The sequence below is a fragment of the Schistocerca americana genome, chromosome 7 (assembly GCF_021461395.2).
Source record: "Schistocerca americana isolate TAMUIC-IGC-003095 chromosome 7, iqSchAmer2.1, whole genome shotgun sequence".
Taxonomy (NCBI): Eukaryota; Metazoa; Arthropoda; class Insecta; order Orthoptera; family Acrididae; genus Schistocerca; species Schistocerca americana.
The window spans coordinates 375,891,826-375,913,074 of record NC_060125.1 but is presented as its reverse complement, the minus strand read 5'-3'; the positions used below and the strand labels follow the sequence as shown (position 1 = coordinate 375,913,074).

Here is a 21,249-nt window from a genome sequence, read left to right as displayed (position 1 = left end):
ACAAGTCACTGCAATGACATCCAACAGAAAGTTTGCAGCACTACATTAAGCCACATAAAACTGTTATTACCAGAATCTATAAGAATATGTAAAGATTCTCCTTCTATACAAATTGTCCCCCTTTGCCTTTTTCTGCCCATATATGAACGCTAAGCTCAAGAAAGACTCTGATAATGTTTTCACTAATAGATCATTGATCCATGAGAAAGGTGCATGTAAACAAATGTACGTATTTGGCAGTTACTGAGCTATGATGAACTGCAGTACCCTGCTGCAGTTTTTCTGTCTCTATGTGAAGGCTATTCTCAGGAAGTATAGTAGGGATTCTTATACTTCCAGCAGGCTGGTGCAACAGCCCTGTCAACAACTGGGCACCTGCAAGATCTTTAATGCAAGGCTCTCATTGATAGTGAGTTGTGATTGGGCTACCCATACATGACTTTAGGTGCTGCAGTATGCCAGCAAGGGGCTTATGCTGCTGAAATTGTTTTATTTATATGGAAGTGATGATATTAAGTTACCTAACATTGTTTTCTGATTTTTTTTATCGCAGTTCCACGCAGTGTCCCATAAACAAAATTACCACTATGCCAGACAAATTGTCCGGCTGTAGATAATGTGCAAAGCTGGGGCAGATCACTAGTTCACTACAAGTGAAAATCATATCCACTTTTTCAACTGGTATTTGGTGGGAACGGAGCTGGCACATAACAGGGTCCCAGATGGGTTCCATCATGTTCAGATCAGGCAAATTACGTGGCAAAGACATCAACATGAGTTCACTATCATGTCCTCAAACAGCTGTAGCACAATTCTGGAATTTTCGTAAGGACAGTTGTCCTGCTGAAAGATACTGTCACCATCAGAAAGACATCAAACATGAAGGCATGCAGATGGTCAATATTGTTCATGTAGTCCATATGTGTCATGGTGCTTTCAATTACTACCAAATGCCCCATGGAAGCCCAGATGAATTTCCTCACAGCATAAAACTGTTCCCAATGGCCTGCATCCTTGGTGCAGTGCGTGTTGTGAGCAGCCATTTGCACGGATGAGGCATATCTGTACATAGACAATTGACTGGCACAGCAATAAGTGATTCAAGCACCAGACAGCATGTTTCCACTGATCCACTGCCTGTCCTCAATGGTTTCATGCCCATTGCTTTCTTAAGCCCTTTGGATCCACTTTTGGACTACATCAGACATGATGATTTTCTGTAACTGTTCCGAAGTCAGGTGATACCAAACACATTTCCATTATTGTACAACGAAATAAGAATTGGAATGAATACAGTGAGTACAAAAATTGGATTGGAAAGGGTTAACTGACAGTTCTATTGGATCAATAAAGGAACATGTAGAGGATGTCTGATCTGGAGCCCCACGTTCAACCATGTGCAATGAATACTGCGCTACAAAACACTTGTGCTTGCTCCAACACTGTATTCTGTCATAAAATCTGCCACAGATCACCCCTTACCCCACTTTGCAGAGCAAGCAAGGCTCCAACTACACATTCGTGATGAGACATGGGCAGCCAACACCTTATCGTCTAATCATTGTTTCACCAGCCTTCAATGACTTTCCTCGGATGCGCACAACAGCAGCAAATGGGAAACTCCACTGTTTCTGAGACGTTTCTTCCTGGCACATGGTCTCTCAGTGGATTTCTCCTCACCTCTGTTTCGCTTGAATAATTTCCTTACAGCATCTTGTGCCCACAATGCCAAAAGGTCACTAAGCACATTTAATATAACAAATCCATCACAAAAAGGTTTGCGGTTATTCCAGGAAGTCTTCCACAAAATGTTCTGTTTTGGTAGCTCTGGTAATTATTTATTTTTGACTGATCAGCAAATTTGTTTAAATTTAACTGTAAGATTGGTGTAAAACATAGCAAAGTTTTAGAAATGTTAAATATTGCTTTTGGTGAATGTGCTCTGAGTAAAACAAGAGTCTGTGAATGGTATAAGCACTTTGAAGAAAGCTGTGAAAACAACAAGTAGTGCACTGGATGCCCCAAAAACCAATTAAATTGAGAAAAATGTGAAAGGAATGATTGTGAACTTAATCACAATCAGAGAAATCACTGATGACATTGGTATATTAACTGGCTCGAGTAACAGAATTATTTTGGACTTTTGCTTATGAAACATGCAGCAAAATTTGTTCAAAAATGGTTGAATTTCAAACAAATACAGTGGCAAGTGCAAGTTGCTCAGGAATTGTAAGATGAAGCCAACAAGGATGCAGAAGTACTGAAATGTGTCATAATTTGTGATTAAACATGGGTTTACAGAAATGACATCGAAAGTCAGGCTGAACCGACCCAACTGAAACATTCTGGACAACCAAAACAAGAAAGTTTGACAACTGTGATCTAACATTAGTTTATGCTCATTTCATTCTTCAATTTTAATGGCACAATGCACCATGAGTTTTTCGTAAAAGGTTGTACGATCAATAAGGAATACTACTTACAAGTTAAACAATGTTTGCCTGAAGCATTCCAAAAAATGTTCAGATTTGTGAAAAAATTATTTGTCGCTTTTGCACCATTATAATGAACCTGCTCACACTTCATTGCTTGTTTGTGAATTTTTGGACACAGACAGCACTATAATGATGCACCAGCCTCCATATTCACCACACATGGGCAGATGCAACTTTATATGTGCCCAAAAATAAAGAAAACAATAAAAATCCATAGTGTTACAAGTGCAGACAAGATTAAAAATACATTGCTGCGAGAAAGAAAAGCTATCCCAAACAGCAAGTTTCAGAAGTGTTTACAGGATCTGAGAAAGTATTGTCTTATCTAATGGGTACTATTTTGAGGGAACAAAATTTAAATACACGAATAAATAAAATTCCATCAAAATAAATAAAATAAAAATAAATAAAAAGTAATAAATCAATTTTGGAGAACACCTTGTGTATAAATGTAGGTGCAGGTATACCAACTGTTTCCTAGCACAATATTCTTCAGGCTAAACATTATTTTAAAAAATTATTAAGCCTGCTCCTTGGTTCAGTGAACAAGAATCTTGATAGGATGTGTGTCCATTTTACCAGGAGCTACTAGTGACACTACTGAAGTGGCTCATATGCAAAACATATTTTTACCAGCAGTGGTCAAACCCATGTGACACCCTGCAGTAACATGTTCATATTGCAACCGTTTAACACAATCAATATCCACAGAGGAGAAACATGCTATATTTTATGACCAATTTGAATGTTAATTAGGTTTGTGTGTAATTTTTGCTCCAGTTATCTTACATCCTATGTCCCTTTTTGTTCTTGTTGCTTACTGGTGCTATTATATTTACTAAATATTATAAATCACAGTTGTACATATCAAATTTATAAAAAATTAAAAATTGGGGAGTTAAGAAGCCTTTTTTTTTTTTTTTTTTTTTTTTTTTTTTTTTTTGCCTGGAGACATTTAGTTAAACTCTTAAAGGACATCTTTGTTATCTTTGGCTATTAGAATGGCTATATTTGCAAACTCACCAATTTCAATTTCAGCCTTTGAGCCATTTTCAAGTAGGACAATTTCATACCCCAGCACATGATAAATTTCGAAACTATCGGACAATGTATTAGATAGCATCATCAATTACTCCACCTGCAGTGGTTGTGTATACAAGTTACTCACCTGTTCTGCTGCAGTCAATCTCATCATCATTTTAAAATATATATTTTGGTATTTAATATATATTTTGGTATTTAAAAGAGTCTATTGTCTCCAGCAGTTTAATCTTTACGAACTATGGATTATGCTACAGTACCTGCATATTTGAAACTGTTGTAGACCGTTAAATAGTGTAACAATATTTTAACAAGCCTTACTGGCCAAAAGCTATATTTGTGACAGTCTTTTCATAGTGCCTATCTGCAACTCAGCATAGTGAGTGGCAACTTTCCTTTTCATAAAGTTACGTTCCATCCTGGATTTTCCATTGTTTGATTTTGACAAGAATAATAACAATTCATGTTTGGCCAGTGTTAATTTTAGACAAAATCCTCATTCTAATTGAAAATGATGCCTTACTAACAATTCCACAAAACACGAGAATGTCTCAGGTAAGAGCAAATATACGACAGCAATCCCAAAAGATCTCCTATATTTTTAGACAGTCAAATAACTGTTTACTTTCTGTAATAGTTTCATCACTTTAACGGTTGAAAAATGCTTTATTTTTCTACATAATTGCCCTTATAGTCAACAACTTTTTATACATGCTGTGGCAGTTTTATAATTCCCATGCCATGTCATCAGTATGTTCTGAACCTCATCTTTCACCTTGTCATCTGAACAGAACAGGTGTCCAGGCAAGTGTTCCTACAACTCAGGGAACAGATGATGGTCACTTGGTGCCAAGTCTCGACCATATTGTGGATGGGTGAAGATGTTCCAGTCTACGTTTTGGACGAGATTAATGGTTTGACAGGCATTGTGTGTGTGGAGGGGATGTTGCCGTGGAGAATGCTTATGCCACTAACTCGAAATTCCTCTTCTCCAGTTCTCAACTGCTCTCCTGAGTTTTTCAGTGTTCCACGGTACCTGCTATCCCAGCAGCAGAAAGTCTGCCAACAATAACCCCTTCCTATCCCAGAATATAGTTGCCTTGATTTTATGAGCAGATTGTGTTTGTCTGAACTTTTGCAGCCCCCTCTCAGAACTTGCAAACATTTTTGACATCAATGTATGACTATCCATATATTTCTACAACCGATAATGAATTTCAACCAGTTTAATGCCTTTGGCATTCAAAAATCAAATAACTGCGCACACTTGGTAGTAGCATTCAAAGGGGAATCCATTTTGAATGGTTGCCAAGCCAAGACGGAGCATCCAAATGAAGCATGTGCATGCTTACTTGGGAGCTGGGGAAGCATCAAGCACAACATTGTAGCCAACAGCTGTATGAATAGTTCCTCTGCATCCTCAGTGCATTGGAGACCTTGATTTTGGAATTTCCCTTGTAGGTTCTGTCGAATAAAGTACAAATGAACAGTCCAAAAATCCAGATTTTGTATTCAGAGTAGACCATGATACACGAAAGTATAAAAATAAGTTACAACAATCAGGAAATGACTAAAAGAAACCTTACATCGGATCCCAGTTTGAACTATGTTTGTAACAAATAAATTGAAGTATATGTCATGCATGGTGAATATATTATACCACTGAGAGAATAGTGTACCACCATCAGTCAGGGTCAAGGATGGGAAATGAGAGAGGTAGTGACTGAGGACAGGCATTAGGGGTAAAAGGGGAGAGGGAGGGGGGGGGGGGGGGGGAGGGAGAGAGGCAACGGCATGTTCATTCGACTCGAGGCAGCCGCACAATACACACAGCCATGCCTTACAGGAGGAGAAAGAGAGAGAGAGAGAGAGAGAGAGAGAGAGAGTTGGATTTTAGCTTTCAATTGTTCTGTTGCAGCAGATCGACTACAATACTTTTGTTTTTAAGTTGGCACAGACATACCAGAGGGTTTGGGAGGCCATAAATGTCATTCTTTCTCGAAATTGTACAGTTATCAAACAATTAGCATACAACAGCCACAGACATACGTGCTATGTGTGATGCTGCTATGTCTTGCTGAAACCAGATGTTGTCAATAATATGTGGAAATGTCTGTAGTTTTTGCACAACAAAGATGTTGAGCACGGAAATGTACTGACCCGATGTGACTGTAGTCGCAAAGTCATTCTTCCCCTTAAAAAAAAAAAAAAATAGGCCCAGTATGCCATATGACGACACAGCACACCACACGGTTGCTTTGTTGCTGTCCAACTGAAGTTGCTGTAGCTGAGTGGGATTTTGTAACATCCAATAACAAAAACTCTTGTTTATTAACAAATCCATTGGGCTTCATCCAACACCCAAAGACTGATAACTCATTGTCATTGTTTAACTTCTCAAGCATTCATTTACTGAATTGTCATCACATTAGGTGGTCTTTGGTGTTCAGCTCCTACATGATCTGCAACTTGTATGGGCAGTAATGTAATCCAAATTTAAAGATGATGAACTGAATGATGTTGGCTTTGACAGCTGCTCGAACAGCTTTGATATTGTATGGTCATGTTCGCACACGGTCTAGATGTTTCTTTTCAGTGCTGAACCTGTTTCCTCAAAATTATCTATGCACATATGAACTACATTTGCTGACGGATGGTACATGGTCATTGCGTCTTAAATTGAAGTGATAGCAAAATTTTCTATATGCAGCCTCCACACACTGTGATTTTGTAAAAAGCTATGATGATAAAAGCATGTTGTGCACCGCTCTAAGTATCCATGTTAAGTAAATGGCAAGAATGTGCGAGTTGGTTTCTGTCTGTTACCCAGCGTTAACAATCGCCCAGACCTACCAACACCAATTTCCAAATTTCCCTTTCCTTTCAATCACTCTATATTAATCTATAAAGGTAGCTTTATAAGAAACTAACAAAACACGTTTCAACATAAGTTTGGACTTATCTTCTCTACATTTTCTCCACAGCAAACCTGATAATTTGAAATTACAGTGTAAAAGTAATATAATGTATGTTTCATATTTATGGTAGCTTGCAGGTATCATGGAAAGTTGAACCTTAATACTTTTTATGGTAAACCCACAGTTAGCATTACCTTTCACTGTCCACCTTGCTCCCAATCCATACACTGGCCACTCAAGCAAACCTGATAATTTGAAATTACAGTGTAAAAGTAATATACTGTATGTTTCATATTTATGGTAGCTTGCAGGTATCATGGAAAGTTGAACCTTAATACTTTTTATGGTAAACCCACAGTTACCATTACCTTTCACTGTCCACCTTGCTCCCAATCCATACACTGGCCACTCAAGCACACCCTGGATGTTACTCAATGCACTGAGCTAAGGCTCGATAGCCATGAATATGGGGGATTGACACCAGAGGCTGCACCGTCGGCCTCCAGCACAAGTCTACAACACTGGCTGCGCACGCTGACTCAAAACAAGCACCACCAACATCACTGATGTTTACACTTGTCCATATCTAGGCCAACAGGACCCTCCCAGCAGTTTAACATTACTGTATGTTGTGTCAACATGTGTCATATTAAATAAACAGATACACAAACCAGTTTTGGTTTGTTGGTTTGTGTTGTGTGCTGCGACACTTTTTATTTGTAAAAATAAAAAAAATATGCTGGTAGACAGAAGAGATATATCAAAGTTGTCTAGAAAAGGCTCCATGTAGTCCAAATGTTACTTTAACTACCAACATAGTGAGAATGTTTATTATTTTTACTTACTCAAGTAACAGTGTTAAACCTGTCATTTTATGGAGTCATAAAAAAGGTCAGAACACCTGACAAGTCAGTCTATTCCACAAGAATATTGATTTCAAATACAGTTCTATTACAAGTGAAATTCTGTTACCACTATCAGAATTCCATGGACCAGAATAATTCTTCAACCAGAAATGTGGAGTTACCTAAAAGCGTGCTTCAGTAGGATATTGTTTCTAAATTCTGAAAATATATTCCATATTGATGTGCAACATTCCGTAAAAATGGTTCATTAAGACGAAAGATTAAGTGGCACAACATATAAAAAACATTAAAAATAAAAAAGTGTTTACTCCACTTAGTGCCACACAGAACTGTTTGCTTCCTAACATTTGTTACATTCACACAGAACAATTGAAGTATAATATAGAATAAGGGCACAAACTGTACAATAATATTCTGATACTGGAGATATAAAAGCTAAATTTGATGCATGCCCATAACGGGTTAGAACCAACTTTTAAAACACAGTTTTTTAACTGGACTGAAATTAAATATTGAGCTCTGTACCGTCTTGTAACAGTCATCCCTTAAAAAAAAAAAGAAAAAAAAAAAAAAAAAAAAATGCTGATCCCACTGGCCAATCTTCAGAAACAATTTATTTATTAGCTTGTGGAAAATACATACAAAAAGCAAATATGTAAACACACTTTCTCAAGTTTGGCAAAAAAGCATTTAATACACTGTAGTTCTTTCTAAGAAAACCATGATATTTACCCTGGAGCCATCTGAGGTGAAACGGACAGCATTGACATTCCGAGCTAATGTCATTGTTGTGATCTGGTAGCACATAAGTAGCTCCATGCGCAATGCAGAATATAAATTCACTTTCCCATCACAGGCACCAGAGCAAAACAAGTAGCGGTCCTGCAGCAGAAATAAACTATTCACACAAATATAATCATTACTGCTAAAAACACTGAAGTTCAGCAAACCACTGATGAACATGCTAGGGTTAGGGCTTTACCGTGTACATGAAGGTGTCTGGCATCATTAAAATTTAGATAGGTACATATGCTTGTGGGCGCAGGGAGGAATCAACAAAGCTTTCCAAAATTACAAAGCAGGCGGCATACATACAAGTGATGTGAAGGGTTTAATGACAGAAAGCTGTGCATGCAATCATTTTGCATTTGAACAATGGTCAGCTGATTTAAAGCACAGGTAAAAACAATGACGACAACAGTAAACTTAAAGGTACCTGATGACTGTTTATTAATACAGTGATATAAGTTGAAATAATCACCCAGCATCGGTTCTGTATGATGAATGCACCAAACAAGAAAAATAAATTGGTATTTGAATTTCCTTGCATTCTGTAATGTGTCTCAGTTTCCAGTTACAACTGGTGCCTGCAGCCTGATATGTATAAAAATTTCTTTCTGTTAAATGAAAAGTACAATCACAATTAGCAACAAGCTATATCCTAGCTTGCTGTAAGTGGTAAATATGGGACACATTTTTGGCATACCTTGTGGAAACATTTTCCGTCAAGTATTCCCACATGCGGAGTGACAACCAATCGGTTTGTCTTTAATGCGCTTTACTATATTGTTCCTCGACATTCGAGAGATTACCGCCACATTAACTTCCACATCGTGTGAAACAAATGTGCACTGCTGCAATAATTTTACACTTTCACTCAGTAAAGGACACACACAAAACACACATCAGCAGAAAAAGGATTATGCACAAGACATGAAAAGTAGATCACAATGCTTACCAATCCAGGTACAGGCTTAGTGTCCTGTGAAGCATATAAAAATAATACTAATTTCAGTGTAGCATGAAAAAGCACAGTCTTACACATAAAAAAAAATCTGTCATTTTAAATTACAAGAGAACTTTACATGTACCACACTGAAATATAAATGGAGGCTATATACTACACTCATCTGTGCAAAATATAATGTAGCATAAAACAGTTTCAGATGTTGAATCTCAGTTTTGAATGGCACTTGAGATAGATAACACAAGTATCTAGCAACAGCCGCAATGAAAATAAATAGGTAAGATTCCTCTAGGTGGTCTGTAAACAAGGTAACACAGGATGGTGCCAAGCTAGTATCTGTGGAAGTATCCGAGATTAGTTAGCGGATTTTGGCTACAAAGGCGAAATAATTATGACTCAGAATATGGTGGGTCAAAAGGATTAGGAAGGATGTGAAGCAGAAAACGGACATTACAGTTCAAAATCCTGTTGACAATGAGGTTAAAATCAATGGAGCATACACTCAGATTGGGTAAAGGGGAGGGGATGGGGGAATCACTTTTATCTTTTTTCAAAGAAACAACACTGGTATTTACTTTTAGTAATTAACAGCAACTCAACTCTAAATTTGCATGACTACTGAAAGATTTGAACCACCACCACCCTGAATGGGAGTCCAGTGTCTTACCACTGTGCCACCTTGTTCTGTCAGATGGGGTGGGTTTCATACTAGGTAGGAGCTGGGAAACATAGAGTTACATGACAACAGGACCATTATCATGGGGCTGTCTGTGCACATAGGCTTAGCACTCACAGTAATAAAAAAGAAGTCTGGTGGTTATTGTTTATTCATTTAGCATATATGACACACTGTATTACAACACATTAACAGAGAAGAAACATGAAAAATATAAATTCCATATGCTAATATTGGTTAACAGTTACCCACTCAAGGCACGTGAGTGTTAGAACAAAGAATTCCATTGGATTAGCAAGAAATGCTCTCAGCTCACATTCATCAACAAGATGATGACTCATTGTCTAGGAACTCCAATTGCAGTTTCATGTTGGAAGTTTTTCTCCATTTGTATCAATTTTCTGCACAAATACAATGTCCCATGCATATTCAGCTTAAACTTTTTCATATACAACAAGAGAATTCAAAACCATTGGTCATTTCTAGTGGATCTGTTAGATTGTGTAGATATGCGGGCATTTTTATTCCAAGATTCCAACTATTTGGCACTGAGGTTGAAGCTGCTACCTGCAAGCCGCTGCGCAAGATGCCAGATTGGGTTTCAGCATCATAGTTGATTTATTGCCAGCTGGGATATGTCATGACGAATGGACAGTTCAGGAATGTTCTTAATTTTCTTGCATTCCTTCACAAGCACTTCCTGTCCGCACAGTAGGAGTGAGGCTATGTGGCTGAGTTTTGGACAGCAATGCAGTACCAGACTTGAGTAGCCAGTAACCATCCTCATAGTTGTATTGTTTTGGAGTGAGCTCTATTCAACCAGACTGGTGCACAATACTTGGCTACAGAGTATGCCAGGTTTGATGCTGAAGTTCGTAAATGTTTGCTGAAGCTGCCCCTGTAGTGCCACTAAACTCGATAATGTTGTTGTGAGTCCTTATCTTGGAGGCAATATTAACAACACGTTGTTTGAAACCTAGGATTGTGTCTAAAGTCACTCTTAGATATTTCGGATGCTTTTGGCATTCGAGCATTGTGTCATTAAAAGAAAATTTCAGCTGGCAATTTGCATCTGAGATATCTAGGTGAACCAACTAGCTTGGGTCTTGTAGGTGAACCAACTAGCTTGGGTCTTGTCACGATTTAGTATAAGCCCCAATTTCTTAAAGTACTCATTTTAAGTGGATAAATCTTCTGCTAAATTGTCTCAGTGACTGCATAGTTTTTATGTTGGATAGATAAAGCTAGGTCAACAACATACTCAAATTTCCTTGCAGCAGTGTTCAGCAGGTTTGAGGTATAAAGACTTGAGTAAAGTGGTAGCCAGAACACACCGTTGTGGTAGCCCATTGTTCAGCTTTCCCTGTATGCTTGTATTGTTGCACTGTACAACACTACAGTGACTAGTATTTCATCCACTCTCAGCAACTGTAGTTGTATATATCTAAAAAATCAGTGACCAGTTGCACAAAAAAAATTTAATTTCTTACCCAGTTTCGTGCACTTAGTGGCCTCCTTCAGACGATTTTACCTAGTCTTCTATCTTGGATGTAGAAAAGGAGACAGAAGTCAGCTGGCAGGAAGTGATGGTCAAAGACTGCAGAGAATACTAGGAACTCCTCCAATAAACTTTTTTCACAGTACATTGATAACACTGGCATTTAAGTAACTTTCTACAGCGAACTTTCCAATGAAACACTTTGAAGTCATAAACAAAATTACAAAATGGAACAATGGGTATGAATTACCAATTTTCATGGAAATCACAAATTTTGAGAAACATTTTGATTCAGTATCAAGTAAATTTGTACTAACAGCCTGTAACAGTTCCGTTATATTTTAGCAACATATTTTCTTTCCAAAAGTAATCCAATACAGCACAATACTGTTGAATGTTACAGAAATGGAAGACTTTGAGTCTTTTACGCAGCAAATACAGAGATAATGGGGGCAGTGTCTCTAATGTCTGATTCACGAAAGATGCGATCCACCAGGTTGGGGCAGAGACGAGAGTTGCAGTGATGCCGGTTCCAAGCAACAGTTGCATTACATGAACAGTGGGGCTTTGTGCTTGAAGAAAGCATGTATCCTGCTAATTATGTCTTTCACTTGCTTACGCATAATTTGTAGCTTAATGCCATTACCAACTCAGAACAAACTGAATAATGGTTAGGGTCGTTGTGGGGGAAGAGACCAGACAGCCAGGTAATCAGTCTCATCCGATTAAGGAAGGACGGGGAAGGAAGACGGCCATGCCCTCTAAAAGGAACCATCCCATCATTTGCCTGGAGAGATTTAGGGAAATCACGGAAAACCTAAATCAGGATGGTCGGACACGGGATTGAACCGTCGTCCTCCCGAATGCGAGTCCAGTGTGCTAACTGAATAATAATTCACCAAATAACTTGTTACAATCACATTTAATGTTCACACTGACTACAACATTCACAGCACAGAAAACACCAATGAATGTTTCTTTGGCTGCCAGAGACTGTGTGACGTCAAGTGTGCAGAACAAGCCTAAACTCTGCTGCCTACATTTGCGACTCTAACTATAATATCAGACAAGAAGCCTGTCTTTGGCAGAAAACCGGAGAGGCAAATAAACAGATTGACGAGTGCACCAATCCCGGTCAAAAAGCATGACAACCAAGGTCCCGCAATCATGGTTAAAAGTAAACCGTGTTTAAAATGTTTCTGCAGGGCACCAACATTAATTGCTGGTCAGCAAACCATCGTCAGCCAACCGTGCATTTGACTGCGGTAAACTCTGTGCATTGCAATGGACGTGTCCTGACGATGCAAAGATGTTAGTAAACATGAAATTGCACAGATAATCACTGGTGTCACATTCTCTCTTTGCTGTGTTTCCATCGACAAGCAGAAGTGTGTATACGTACCTCAGTACCTATTTCTGATCTGTTCCTTTTTTTGGAGAATAATGGAGAATAAAAGAAGAACCCCGAATTTCTTGAAGTACGAGATAGATGTCCTTCTTGAACTGATGGTTGCAAATGCATCTCTTCTTGAAAATAAGAAAACTGACAGCTGCAGCTTAAAAGAAAAACAGGCAATGTGGCCCAATGTGGAGGTGCAATTTCATTCTACTCCTCATAAGTTCACTCATAAATTAATAACATTTCTGTGTTCGTCGTAAGCATAGGATACGGCACACTCTGGCTTTTAGTTTGAAATTTGAAAGTGTTATTGGCGTACCACTGAATGTCTCATTACACACCCATTCAGTGAGTACTTTTATGTTCCCTAGATAACAGAAAATAATAGATTATATGCTGAAATAATCGGAAAAATTAAAAATATGGTGAAATCCCGTAACTATAATCGTAATTTTTCATCCTGAACAATGTATTTATGTTACCTTATCGGAAATGTTCATTAATTATAGTGCAGCGAACTGCTCTTCCTGGTAATGTGCCATCAGGACACATCTGCTGTCCAGGTAGCAGGTTCGTTATCTTCAATGTTGGGGCCTCTCTCGTCACGTAACTGATTTAAAAGTCAAGAAATTTCTGGATCTTCTGGTGGTTCTTCACTGCTTGTACTCCTCGCAATATTGTGCACGACAGCAGTACCCACAATTATTGACATTGTTTTCTGTAGATCACATCTTATTCCTACAGATAATATGGGATATCTTCTCTTCCACAAGCCATATTTTTTCTCGACAGTGTTTCTAGTTTTAATATGAGACCTGTTATATCGATACTCCGCTTCATTTTGCAGGTTTAAAAGTGGAGTTAACAAGTAGGATCTACATGCATAACCACTATCTCCCAATAAGTGACCTTGTGGTATTTCTCTGTTTTCAAATTGAGCTCTGCGAGCACAGTTGAGAAATATGGTACTGTCGTGCACAGAGCCCAGCCATCGAGCAACAATGTCTCTTATTAACAAACTGTGATCACTAATGGTTTGACAGTTAAAGGAAACATATGATTTCCTACTACGGAAAAGTTCCGCATTGTGTCCTCCAGGAGACTGAATTCTTGTATGGGTACAATCCAAAGTACGAACAACACCAGGAAATCAGTCCAATTGACTAAAATCATACATCACAGAGTGCACTTCTTCTCTTGTAGGAAATTTTATAAAGCGAGGAGACATTGATGCTATGATGTCTGATACATCACTGATGATTCGTTGTGCTGTTGTACGATGTACATTATTGTTGCCCCCAATAAGAATGTTTAATGCACCTGTTGCATATGCTCTTAAAGTAATCAAAAGTCTGTTCATCAGAGAAATAGGGTTGTTCCGATCAGTAGGAAATTCTAACCTATCATTAATTTGGTCTAATAACCACCACACTGTTTCTTTTGACAGACAAAATCTCTCTTCAAACTTCCTGTCACTATAATCTTCAAAAGGGTTTCCCCTTTCCATAATCACTCCAACACGGTTTTGGCCACGATTTAAATGGTCAAGGTATAAAAATTCTTTCTCAATGCCATCCATAACATCAAAATGCACCACCATATTAATAGCGTATGCCTCTAAAACCGCGATTATGTTGAGAAAACCGGGAAAGAGCCCCGGTTAAAGACAACCGTGGTCGATACCCTCATTTAACTTAGATCGATGTTGGTGCACCAGAATCTTGAGTTGAACAGGATTATACATCGACTTAACTGCAGTTAACAGTTAATCGAGATTGGTACACTCGGCCAAGAGACTTTTCTTTTATTATGTAAATTCTTATACTGCTACATTTACAGTATTACAAAATAAGATGATGATAATTTATTTTAGACAAATATAGTAATTTTTTGTACTAATGTGAACCATGCAAGTATCTAAATTATTAATATAACAAAGCAGGGTAAAGGATAACAAACAAGAACATTTCTTTGTGGGGGTAGCAAAATGATGAGAGAGAGACATAAAAGTGGGTCCTTTGTGACAGAGGTATGCACAATGTTGTCAGAGGCAAGAGCCTGCTGCTGCTGTGAGTGTGTGACATACAGGGCAGCAGTAGCAGCTAGCAGGGGATCTTCAGAGTAGTCAGGTGAAGAAAGATAAGGCACCTGGTCCCACTTGATGCTGCCATCACAGGCGACATCTACTGCTGTTTTGAAGACTCCATCCAGAATTACTGGCTAATTCAGCTCATAACACCTAAGCAGCAAGGATTAGATGGGTAATAGTTTCAAAAGTAAAGATGTCTGCCGCTTGTTGAGCCACGTAAGGAAAAGGACCACAACATTTAGTACAACAAACCTTGTAGCTTCACAGCCTTTATTAATAGATCTTAATACTGAAGTGATGGTTTGGAATTTCATTTACAGAAGTTACCATGCCTGCTGAGTGAGAATACATCATTCATACAAGATATCTGAACCTGCGAGTTATCATCTCCCTCGTAAATTACTGAGTCTGCCCCACTGTGAAGTTTCTTTTAGAAAATTGAGGGAGCAGCGATATCAGAGCTGGTAGGGAGCTGCCTGGCATCATCTCGCCAAACTCAGCAATATTAAGACATTGTAGGTCTCACAACATAGAACTGTGACTACCTTGATTTGAAACAATAAACTTAACTGCCTGAATTACTTTTTTTCTTGCTTACCTCTGTTGTAACTTGTTGCTGGAATACAAACACAATTACTATTTTTCTCTCATTAACATACTACTAGCAAAGTTATACCAACAAAAATAATCAATTTTTGAGAATATAATATAAATGTATGGATAAAAAAAGTCTACTCACCCAGCTGGAGCAGGAGAAAACACGTATAAAAGTTAAGGAAACGTGCAAGCTATCCAAGCCAGTGGCTCCTCCTGGCAGAAGGGTTGAAGGGGACGGAAGAGGGATGAGGGACGAGGACTGGCAAGGTTTCAGAGATGGGAAGAGTTACGGAAAAGTTGCCCACAATCTCGGGTCAGGGCAGACTTACTGGATAGGATTAGAAGGAAAGACTGATTGTTGGGGACTGTACAAGACGAGATTCAAAAACCTGACGACCCAGAAGGTGGAAGATTGGGTAAAGAGTAAGACAGAGATTTCTGATATAACATCTTGCAAGCATTAATAAGAGCAGAAAGCTAAGTGCATTACACGTGGCAGACAGGTGAGGTGAGGTGGGAAAGGGGGATGCACGGAAAAATAGACACATCATAAAAATAAGAGACATGGAAAAGTGAAAGGGGCAATGAAAGGAATAGTTGCTGAAAAGAAATACCGAGACCAAGGAAAGTAAATAATTCAATGTAAATTAAGGCCAGGCACGTGGCGAGAACTAAGGACATATTGTAATGCCAGCTCCAACCTGCATAGAGCTGAGAAACTGGTGTCAGGGGGGAGAATCCAAATGGAAAGTGTAGTGAAACATACACCAAGATCACAACTGTCATGTTGTATAGCATGCTCTGCAACAGGATATTGTTACTGCAAGTAGACACCCCTCTCTCTATGCCCATTCATCCTAATTGATAACTTGGTGGTAGTCACACAACCATAGGAATACCAGGGCCGTGGGATATCCTTATCAGATTCTACTTGGAATTTGCTCTCCATACAAAAAACTGTGCTTTTAGTTATTCACAAAAATACCATTGACATCCATCTATTGCAGAATCTTTGAGTGTGTTCTGAGCTATAATGTAATGAGATGTTTTCACTGAACTTTGGTCCACAGCTACGACAAATGGATTAAATGAGTGCTTCCTGCCTGCAACTGTCACGTTTACTTTATTTAAAAACTACAGAGGCTTTCATGGCCACTTGTTGACATATTGCCTTTTGGTTTCTGTCTCAAGTTCTTCGGACGATGTTTGTTTGACAATTTTTCTGATGTTTCTTCAGTGCTAGTGGCTGGCATTTTCAAAGTTTCCCTCCTCCTTTCCTCGTGGTGGACTGGAGTCTAGTCCACAGCCAGAGATCATATACAGCCTGAGGCTATCAAGCTAAATTACTACTATTTCTTGGCTCTACAGCCCTTGAAGGGCCTTGGCCTGCATCACAATACCCTGCCATTCTATCCGGTCCATGGCTTTCCATCTCCATCCTCTGACACCCAGCTTTTTCATGTCTTCTTCAATTCCATCCAGCCACCTCTTTCTGGGACATCCCTACCGTCTTCTGACTTCTGCCTTGCCATCAAAAATCTTCTTACATGTTCTATCTTCCTCCATTCTGACCACCTGTCCTGCCCATCGCAGACTTCTTATTTTAGGGTAGAGACAATGTCAGGTTCTTCAAATAGTTGTTCTAATTCTGCATTCGTACAGATGCGCCAATCTCCTTGATCGTATATTGGGCTGTATATTTTACACAGAACCTTTCTCTCCTAAATGCTAAAGATCCTTTCCTCATTTGCTGTCATGGCACCATAAATAACAACTTGTCTTATAATTGTTTTGTAAATGAGGATTTTAGATTTTCATGACAGAAGTGAGCTCCTAAGCACTGGTAGAGTGACAAAGTAACATCTGTTGCCTGCTGGTATTCCAGCTTTCACCTTGCTGCTGATGTCATTCGTCTCTCTGATAGTTGATCCGATGTACTTGAAGTCTCTCATCCTTTCAAACTCCTTGTCAGCAATCCTGAGACTTGGTAGGTTTTGCTGGTTGGTCATTGCCACATATTTGGTCTTTTCAACATTGACTGCCAGGACAAGTTCTCTTGCACCTCTCTCTAGTTGTTGATAGACAGCACAGCAGTGTTTCGTGTGAGTAATGCCACATCATCCGCGTACGGTAGGTACTGCAGTGAATGATTAAAAATAATTCCTCCTCTATTTATCTCTATCTGACTTATGACTTTTTTTAGGCAGAGGTTGAATAGTAGTGAGGAGATACTGTCACCCTGTCTCAGACCATTCTTCACTTCCACTTCTCTGGAGGTTTCGTCCTGTATTTTTACTTTACAGTTGGTTTCACTGAGGATCATCATAGTAAGTTTAACAAGCTTCTTAGGTATTCCTGCCTCTTCCATCACATTGCACAATGTCACTCTTGAGATGCTGTCATAGGCTTGTTTAAAATCAATATAAAGCTGATGTATGATTATTTGATGTTTATAACATTTTTCAAGTAGTATGCATAATGTAAATATTTGGTCAGTAGTTGACCTATTTCTTGTAAGGCCACTCCGATAGTCACCAATTCTCTCTTCCACACAGGGAGTAAGCCTCCTAGTTAGGATCTTGGAGAACACTTAACATGTAGTATTTAGCAGGGATATTCCTAGGTAATTCTGGCAGTTTATTTTAGCTCCTTTTTTATGTATGGGGCACATAATAGCCGTTTTCCACTCCATTGATATGCTCTCCTCCTGCTAAATGGATCTCGTATTTCCATATTGCAGCAAACAACCACTGTAGGTAGAAAGTGAAGAAAAACAGTAAAAATGAAAAGGGAAAAGCCTTCAAACATTGGGGAGACAGGTACATAATTATAATCTCCGGCTGCGGTCTAGACTCCAGTCTGCCATCAACAACGGAGAGTGAAACTTTGAAAACGCCAGCCACTCATGGCTGCGAACAAGGGACAGAAGCACACAGGCAATATGTTTCCTTCATTTGTTGTAATACTGAACAATTTCAGGCTAAGGACATTGTCAACTATCACATGACGTTCTGAAAGCCATGGGTCTAGCCAATCAGATTCAGTATTTATTCAACTGCAAAAAGCATTCAACTCAATACCACATAAAGACTTATTAACAAAATTATGATAAAGTGACTGGATCACAGAGAATGCAATATGTCATCTCGGATGGACAGTCAACAACAGATGCAGAAGTAAATTCAAGCATGTTCCAGGGAAGAGTGGTGCTGCTTATGTTCTTTATTAACATAACACCAACTGCAGACTTTTTGCAAGTGGTTCAGTTATCTACAATAAGGTACTGTATGAAAATTGTGCACAAATATTCAGTCTGATTTTGACAAGATTTCAAAGTGGAACAAAAATTAGAAACTTGTCATCAGTGTTCAGAAAGGTAAAATTTTGCTCTTCACAAAATGCAAAAACATAGTACCCTATGACTGCAATATCTATGATTCATAACTGTAATCAGTCAACTTACACAAATACCTGGGAGTAAAAATTTGAAGGGATATGAAATGGAATGATCACATATGCTCTTAAGCTCAGTCATAGGTAAAGTAAGTGGTAAGCTTCAGTTCATGTGTAGGATACTGGGAAAATCTAATGAGTCTACAAAGAAGATTGGTTACAAAACATTTGTGTGACCAATCCTAGAATGTTGCTCCAGTATGTGGCACCCACACCAAATAGGACTAATGGGGATTTGTAATGTATACCAAGAAGGGTAGCTTGAATGGTTGCAGGTTTGTTTGACCCACAAAAGAATTTCACCTAGATGCTGGAAAATCAACCTGTGGCAACACAGACACCGAAGACAGTTGCCGAACATTGATGGAGGCAGCCAGTTCGATGAAAGTATGTGATATAATTACTTGTGTTATAGCAGTATTGATCATTTCACATAGCCACAGTCTCTACACTTAACTATCTCTCTCTCTCTCTCTCTCTCTCTCTCTCTCACACACACACACACACACACACACACACACACACCTAAAACCTAAAAGTCAAACACCAAAAGTAATGTCATTACAGAACTTAACACTATTTGAAACTTCCTGGCAGATTAAAACTGTGTGCCGGACCGAGACTCGAACTCGGGACCTTTGCCTTTCGCGGTCAAGTGCTCTTAAGAGTCTTTGTGTACTTTATTTTATTTTCTTATGTACACTCAGGTGAGAAAAGTCATGGGATAACTCCTAATAAAATGTCGGGCCTTGTTTTGTCTGGCGTAATGCAGCAACTTGATGTTTCATTGACTCAACAAGCCCCCTGCAGAAATATTGAGCCATACTGCATATATAGCCATCCATAAGTGTGAAAGTGTTGGCGGTGCAGGAGTCTGTGCATGAACTGACCTCTTGATTATGTCCCATAAACTTTCGATGGGATACCTGTCAGGTGATTTGGGTGACCAAATCATTCGCTAGAACTGTCAAGAATATTCTTCAAACTATTGTGAACAGTTGTGGCTCGGTGACATGGCACATTGTCATTCATAAAAATTCCATTGTTGTTTGGGAAAATGAAGTCCATGATTGGCTACAAATGGTCTCGAAGGACCTGAACGCAAAGGTTTACTGTCAGTGGCTGGTTCGGTGTGAACATAGCCCAAACTATTATGGAGACACAGTGCCTTGTTGACAACTTGAGTCCACGGCTTTGTGGGGTCTGTACTTCACTCAAACCTTACTATCAGCTATTCCCAACTGAAATTGGAACTCATCTGACCAGGTCACAGTTTTCCAGTTGCCTCGGAGTCTAACAAATATGGCCACAAGCCCAGGAGAGATGCTGCAGGCAATGTCGTGCTGTTAGCATAGGCCCTTGTGCTGCTGGTGTAAGCTATCGCCAGCACCCCAGTTGGCAGAGATGTAGCATGAAGATCGATAGTAGGCGCTGGATTAGGTGTGCGTATCAGGAGAAAGGCCACAGGCACACTCGCAAGCAAAAAGCCACCAATCCCCTCTCGCCCACAAAGATTTAGATTGTCGCCACAGTTTTTTTTTTTTTTTTAGGGCGCAAAGCTGCTATGGTCATTAGCGCCCGGTCCGTGACTTAGGAAACAGTAAAAAACCGAAAATGGAAACCAGCAGCAATGGGAACGAAAGTCATAAAATTGGAGAAACTAAAATCAGAAGGAAGGCTTAAAAATCCACTACAGAAAGGGGTGGTTGTCCCCAAAAAAAGCTTCAAATGACTGACGTCATTTCACTGGCACTAATAAACTCGAGAACGCGATCGGCTGAGTGCGTGTCATCTGCTAAAATCGACGATATATCAGGCGATAGCTGTAGACGGGAGTGTAACGGATTAAAATAGGGGCACTCAATTAAACGGTGTCTTACCGTCCACAGCTGAGAGCAGTGGGGACAGAGTGGGGGAGGATCGCCGCTTAAAAGATGTCGATGGCTAAAAAGACAGTGCCCTATCCGGAGTCTAGTTAAAATTACCTCCTCCCGACGACGCGTTCGGGAGGAAGAGGTCCAAGCACAAGGAAGAGCTTTCACGTCCCGCAATTTATTATGGGGAAGTGTCGACCAATGTGCGTGCCATAAATGAAGAACACGACGACATAAAACGCTCCATAGATCGGCAAAGGGAATCGATTGAATAGCTGGCCGAAGAAGAGAGACTGCAGTCTTGGCTGCAATATCGGCCGCCTCATTTCCACAGATACCAACGTGTCCTGGGAGCCAGGGGAACGCCACCGAGACGCCCCCCAAGTGGAGCAAGTGCAGACAGTCCTGAATCCGGTGGACCAGAGGGTCCACAGGGTAAAGAGCTTGGAGACTGAGGAGAGAGGTGAGAGAATCTGAGCAGATGATGTACTGTATCCGCTGATGGCGGCGGATGTAGTGGACAGCCTGGAGAACAGCGTAAAGCTCCGCAGTATAAACCGAACACTGGTCGGGAAGCCGAAAGTGATTTGGGGTGT

At 39.5% G+C, this 21,249-nt stretch overlaps 1 protein-coding gene across 5 annotated transcripts in view; it reads right to left on the bottom strand.

Annotated features, from left to right (window-relative positions):
* LOC124622098 overlaps positions 1-21,249 on the bottom strand; it is a 118,140-nt gene that overhangs the window by 71,572 nt on the left and 25,319 nt on the right. For 4 of the 5 annotated variants that reach the window (XM_047147697.1, XM_047147695.1, XM_047147699.1 and 1 more), the window contains one exon: positions 8,053-8,202. In XM_047147697.1, the coding sequence (XP_047003653.1) occupies positions 8,053-8,202 (150 nt within the window). Of the gene's footprint in view, positions 1-8,052; positions 8,203-8,581; positions 8,718-8,806; positions 8,955-21,249 lie in introns of all 5 variants that reach the window. The other variant, XM_047147700.1, reaches the window with a different exon arrangement.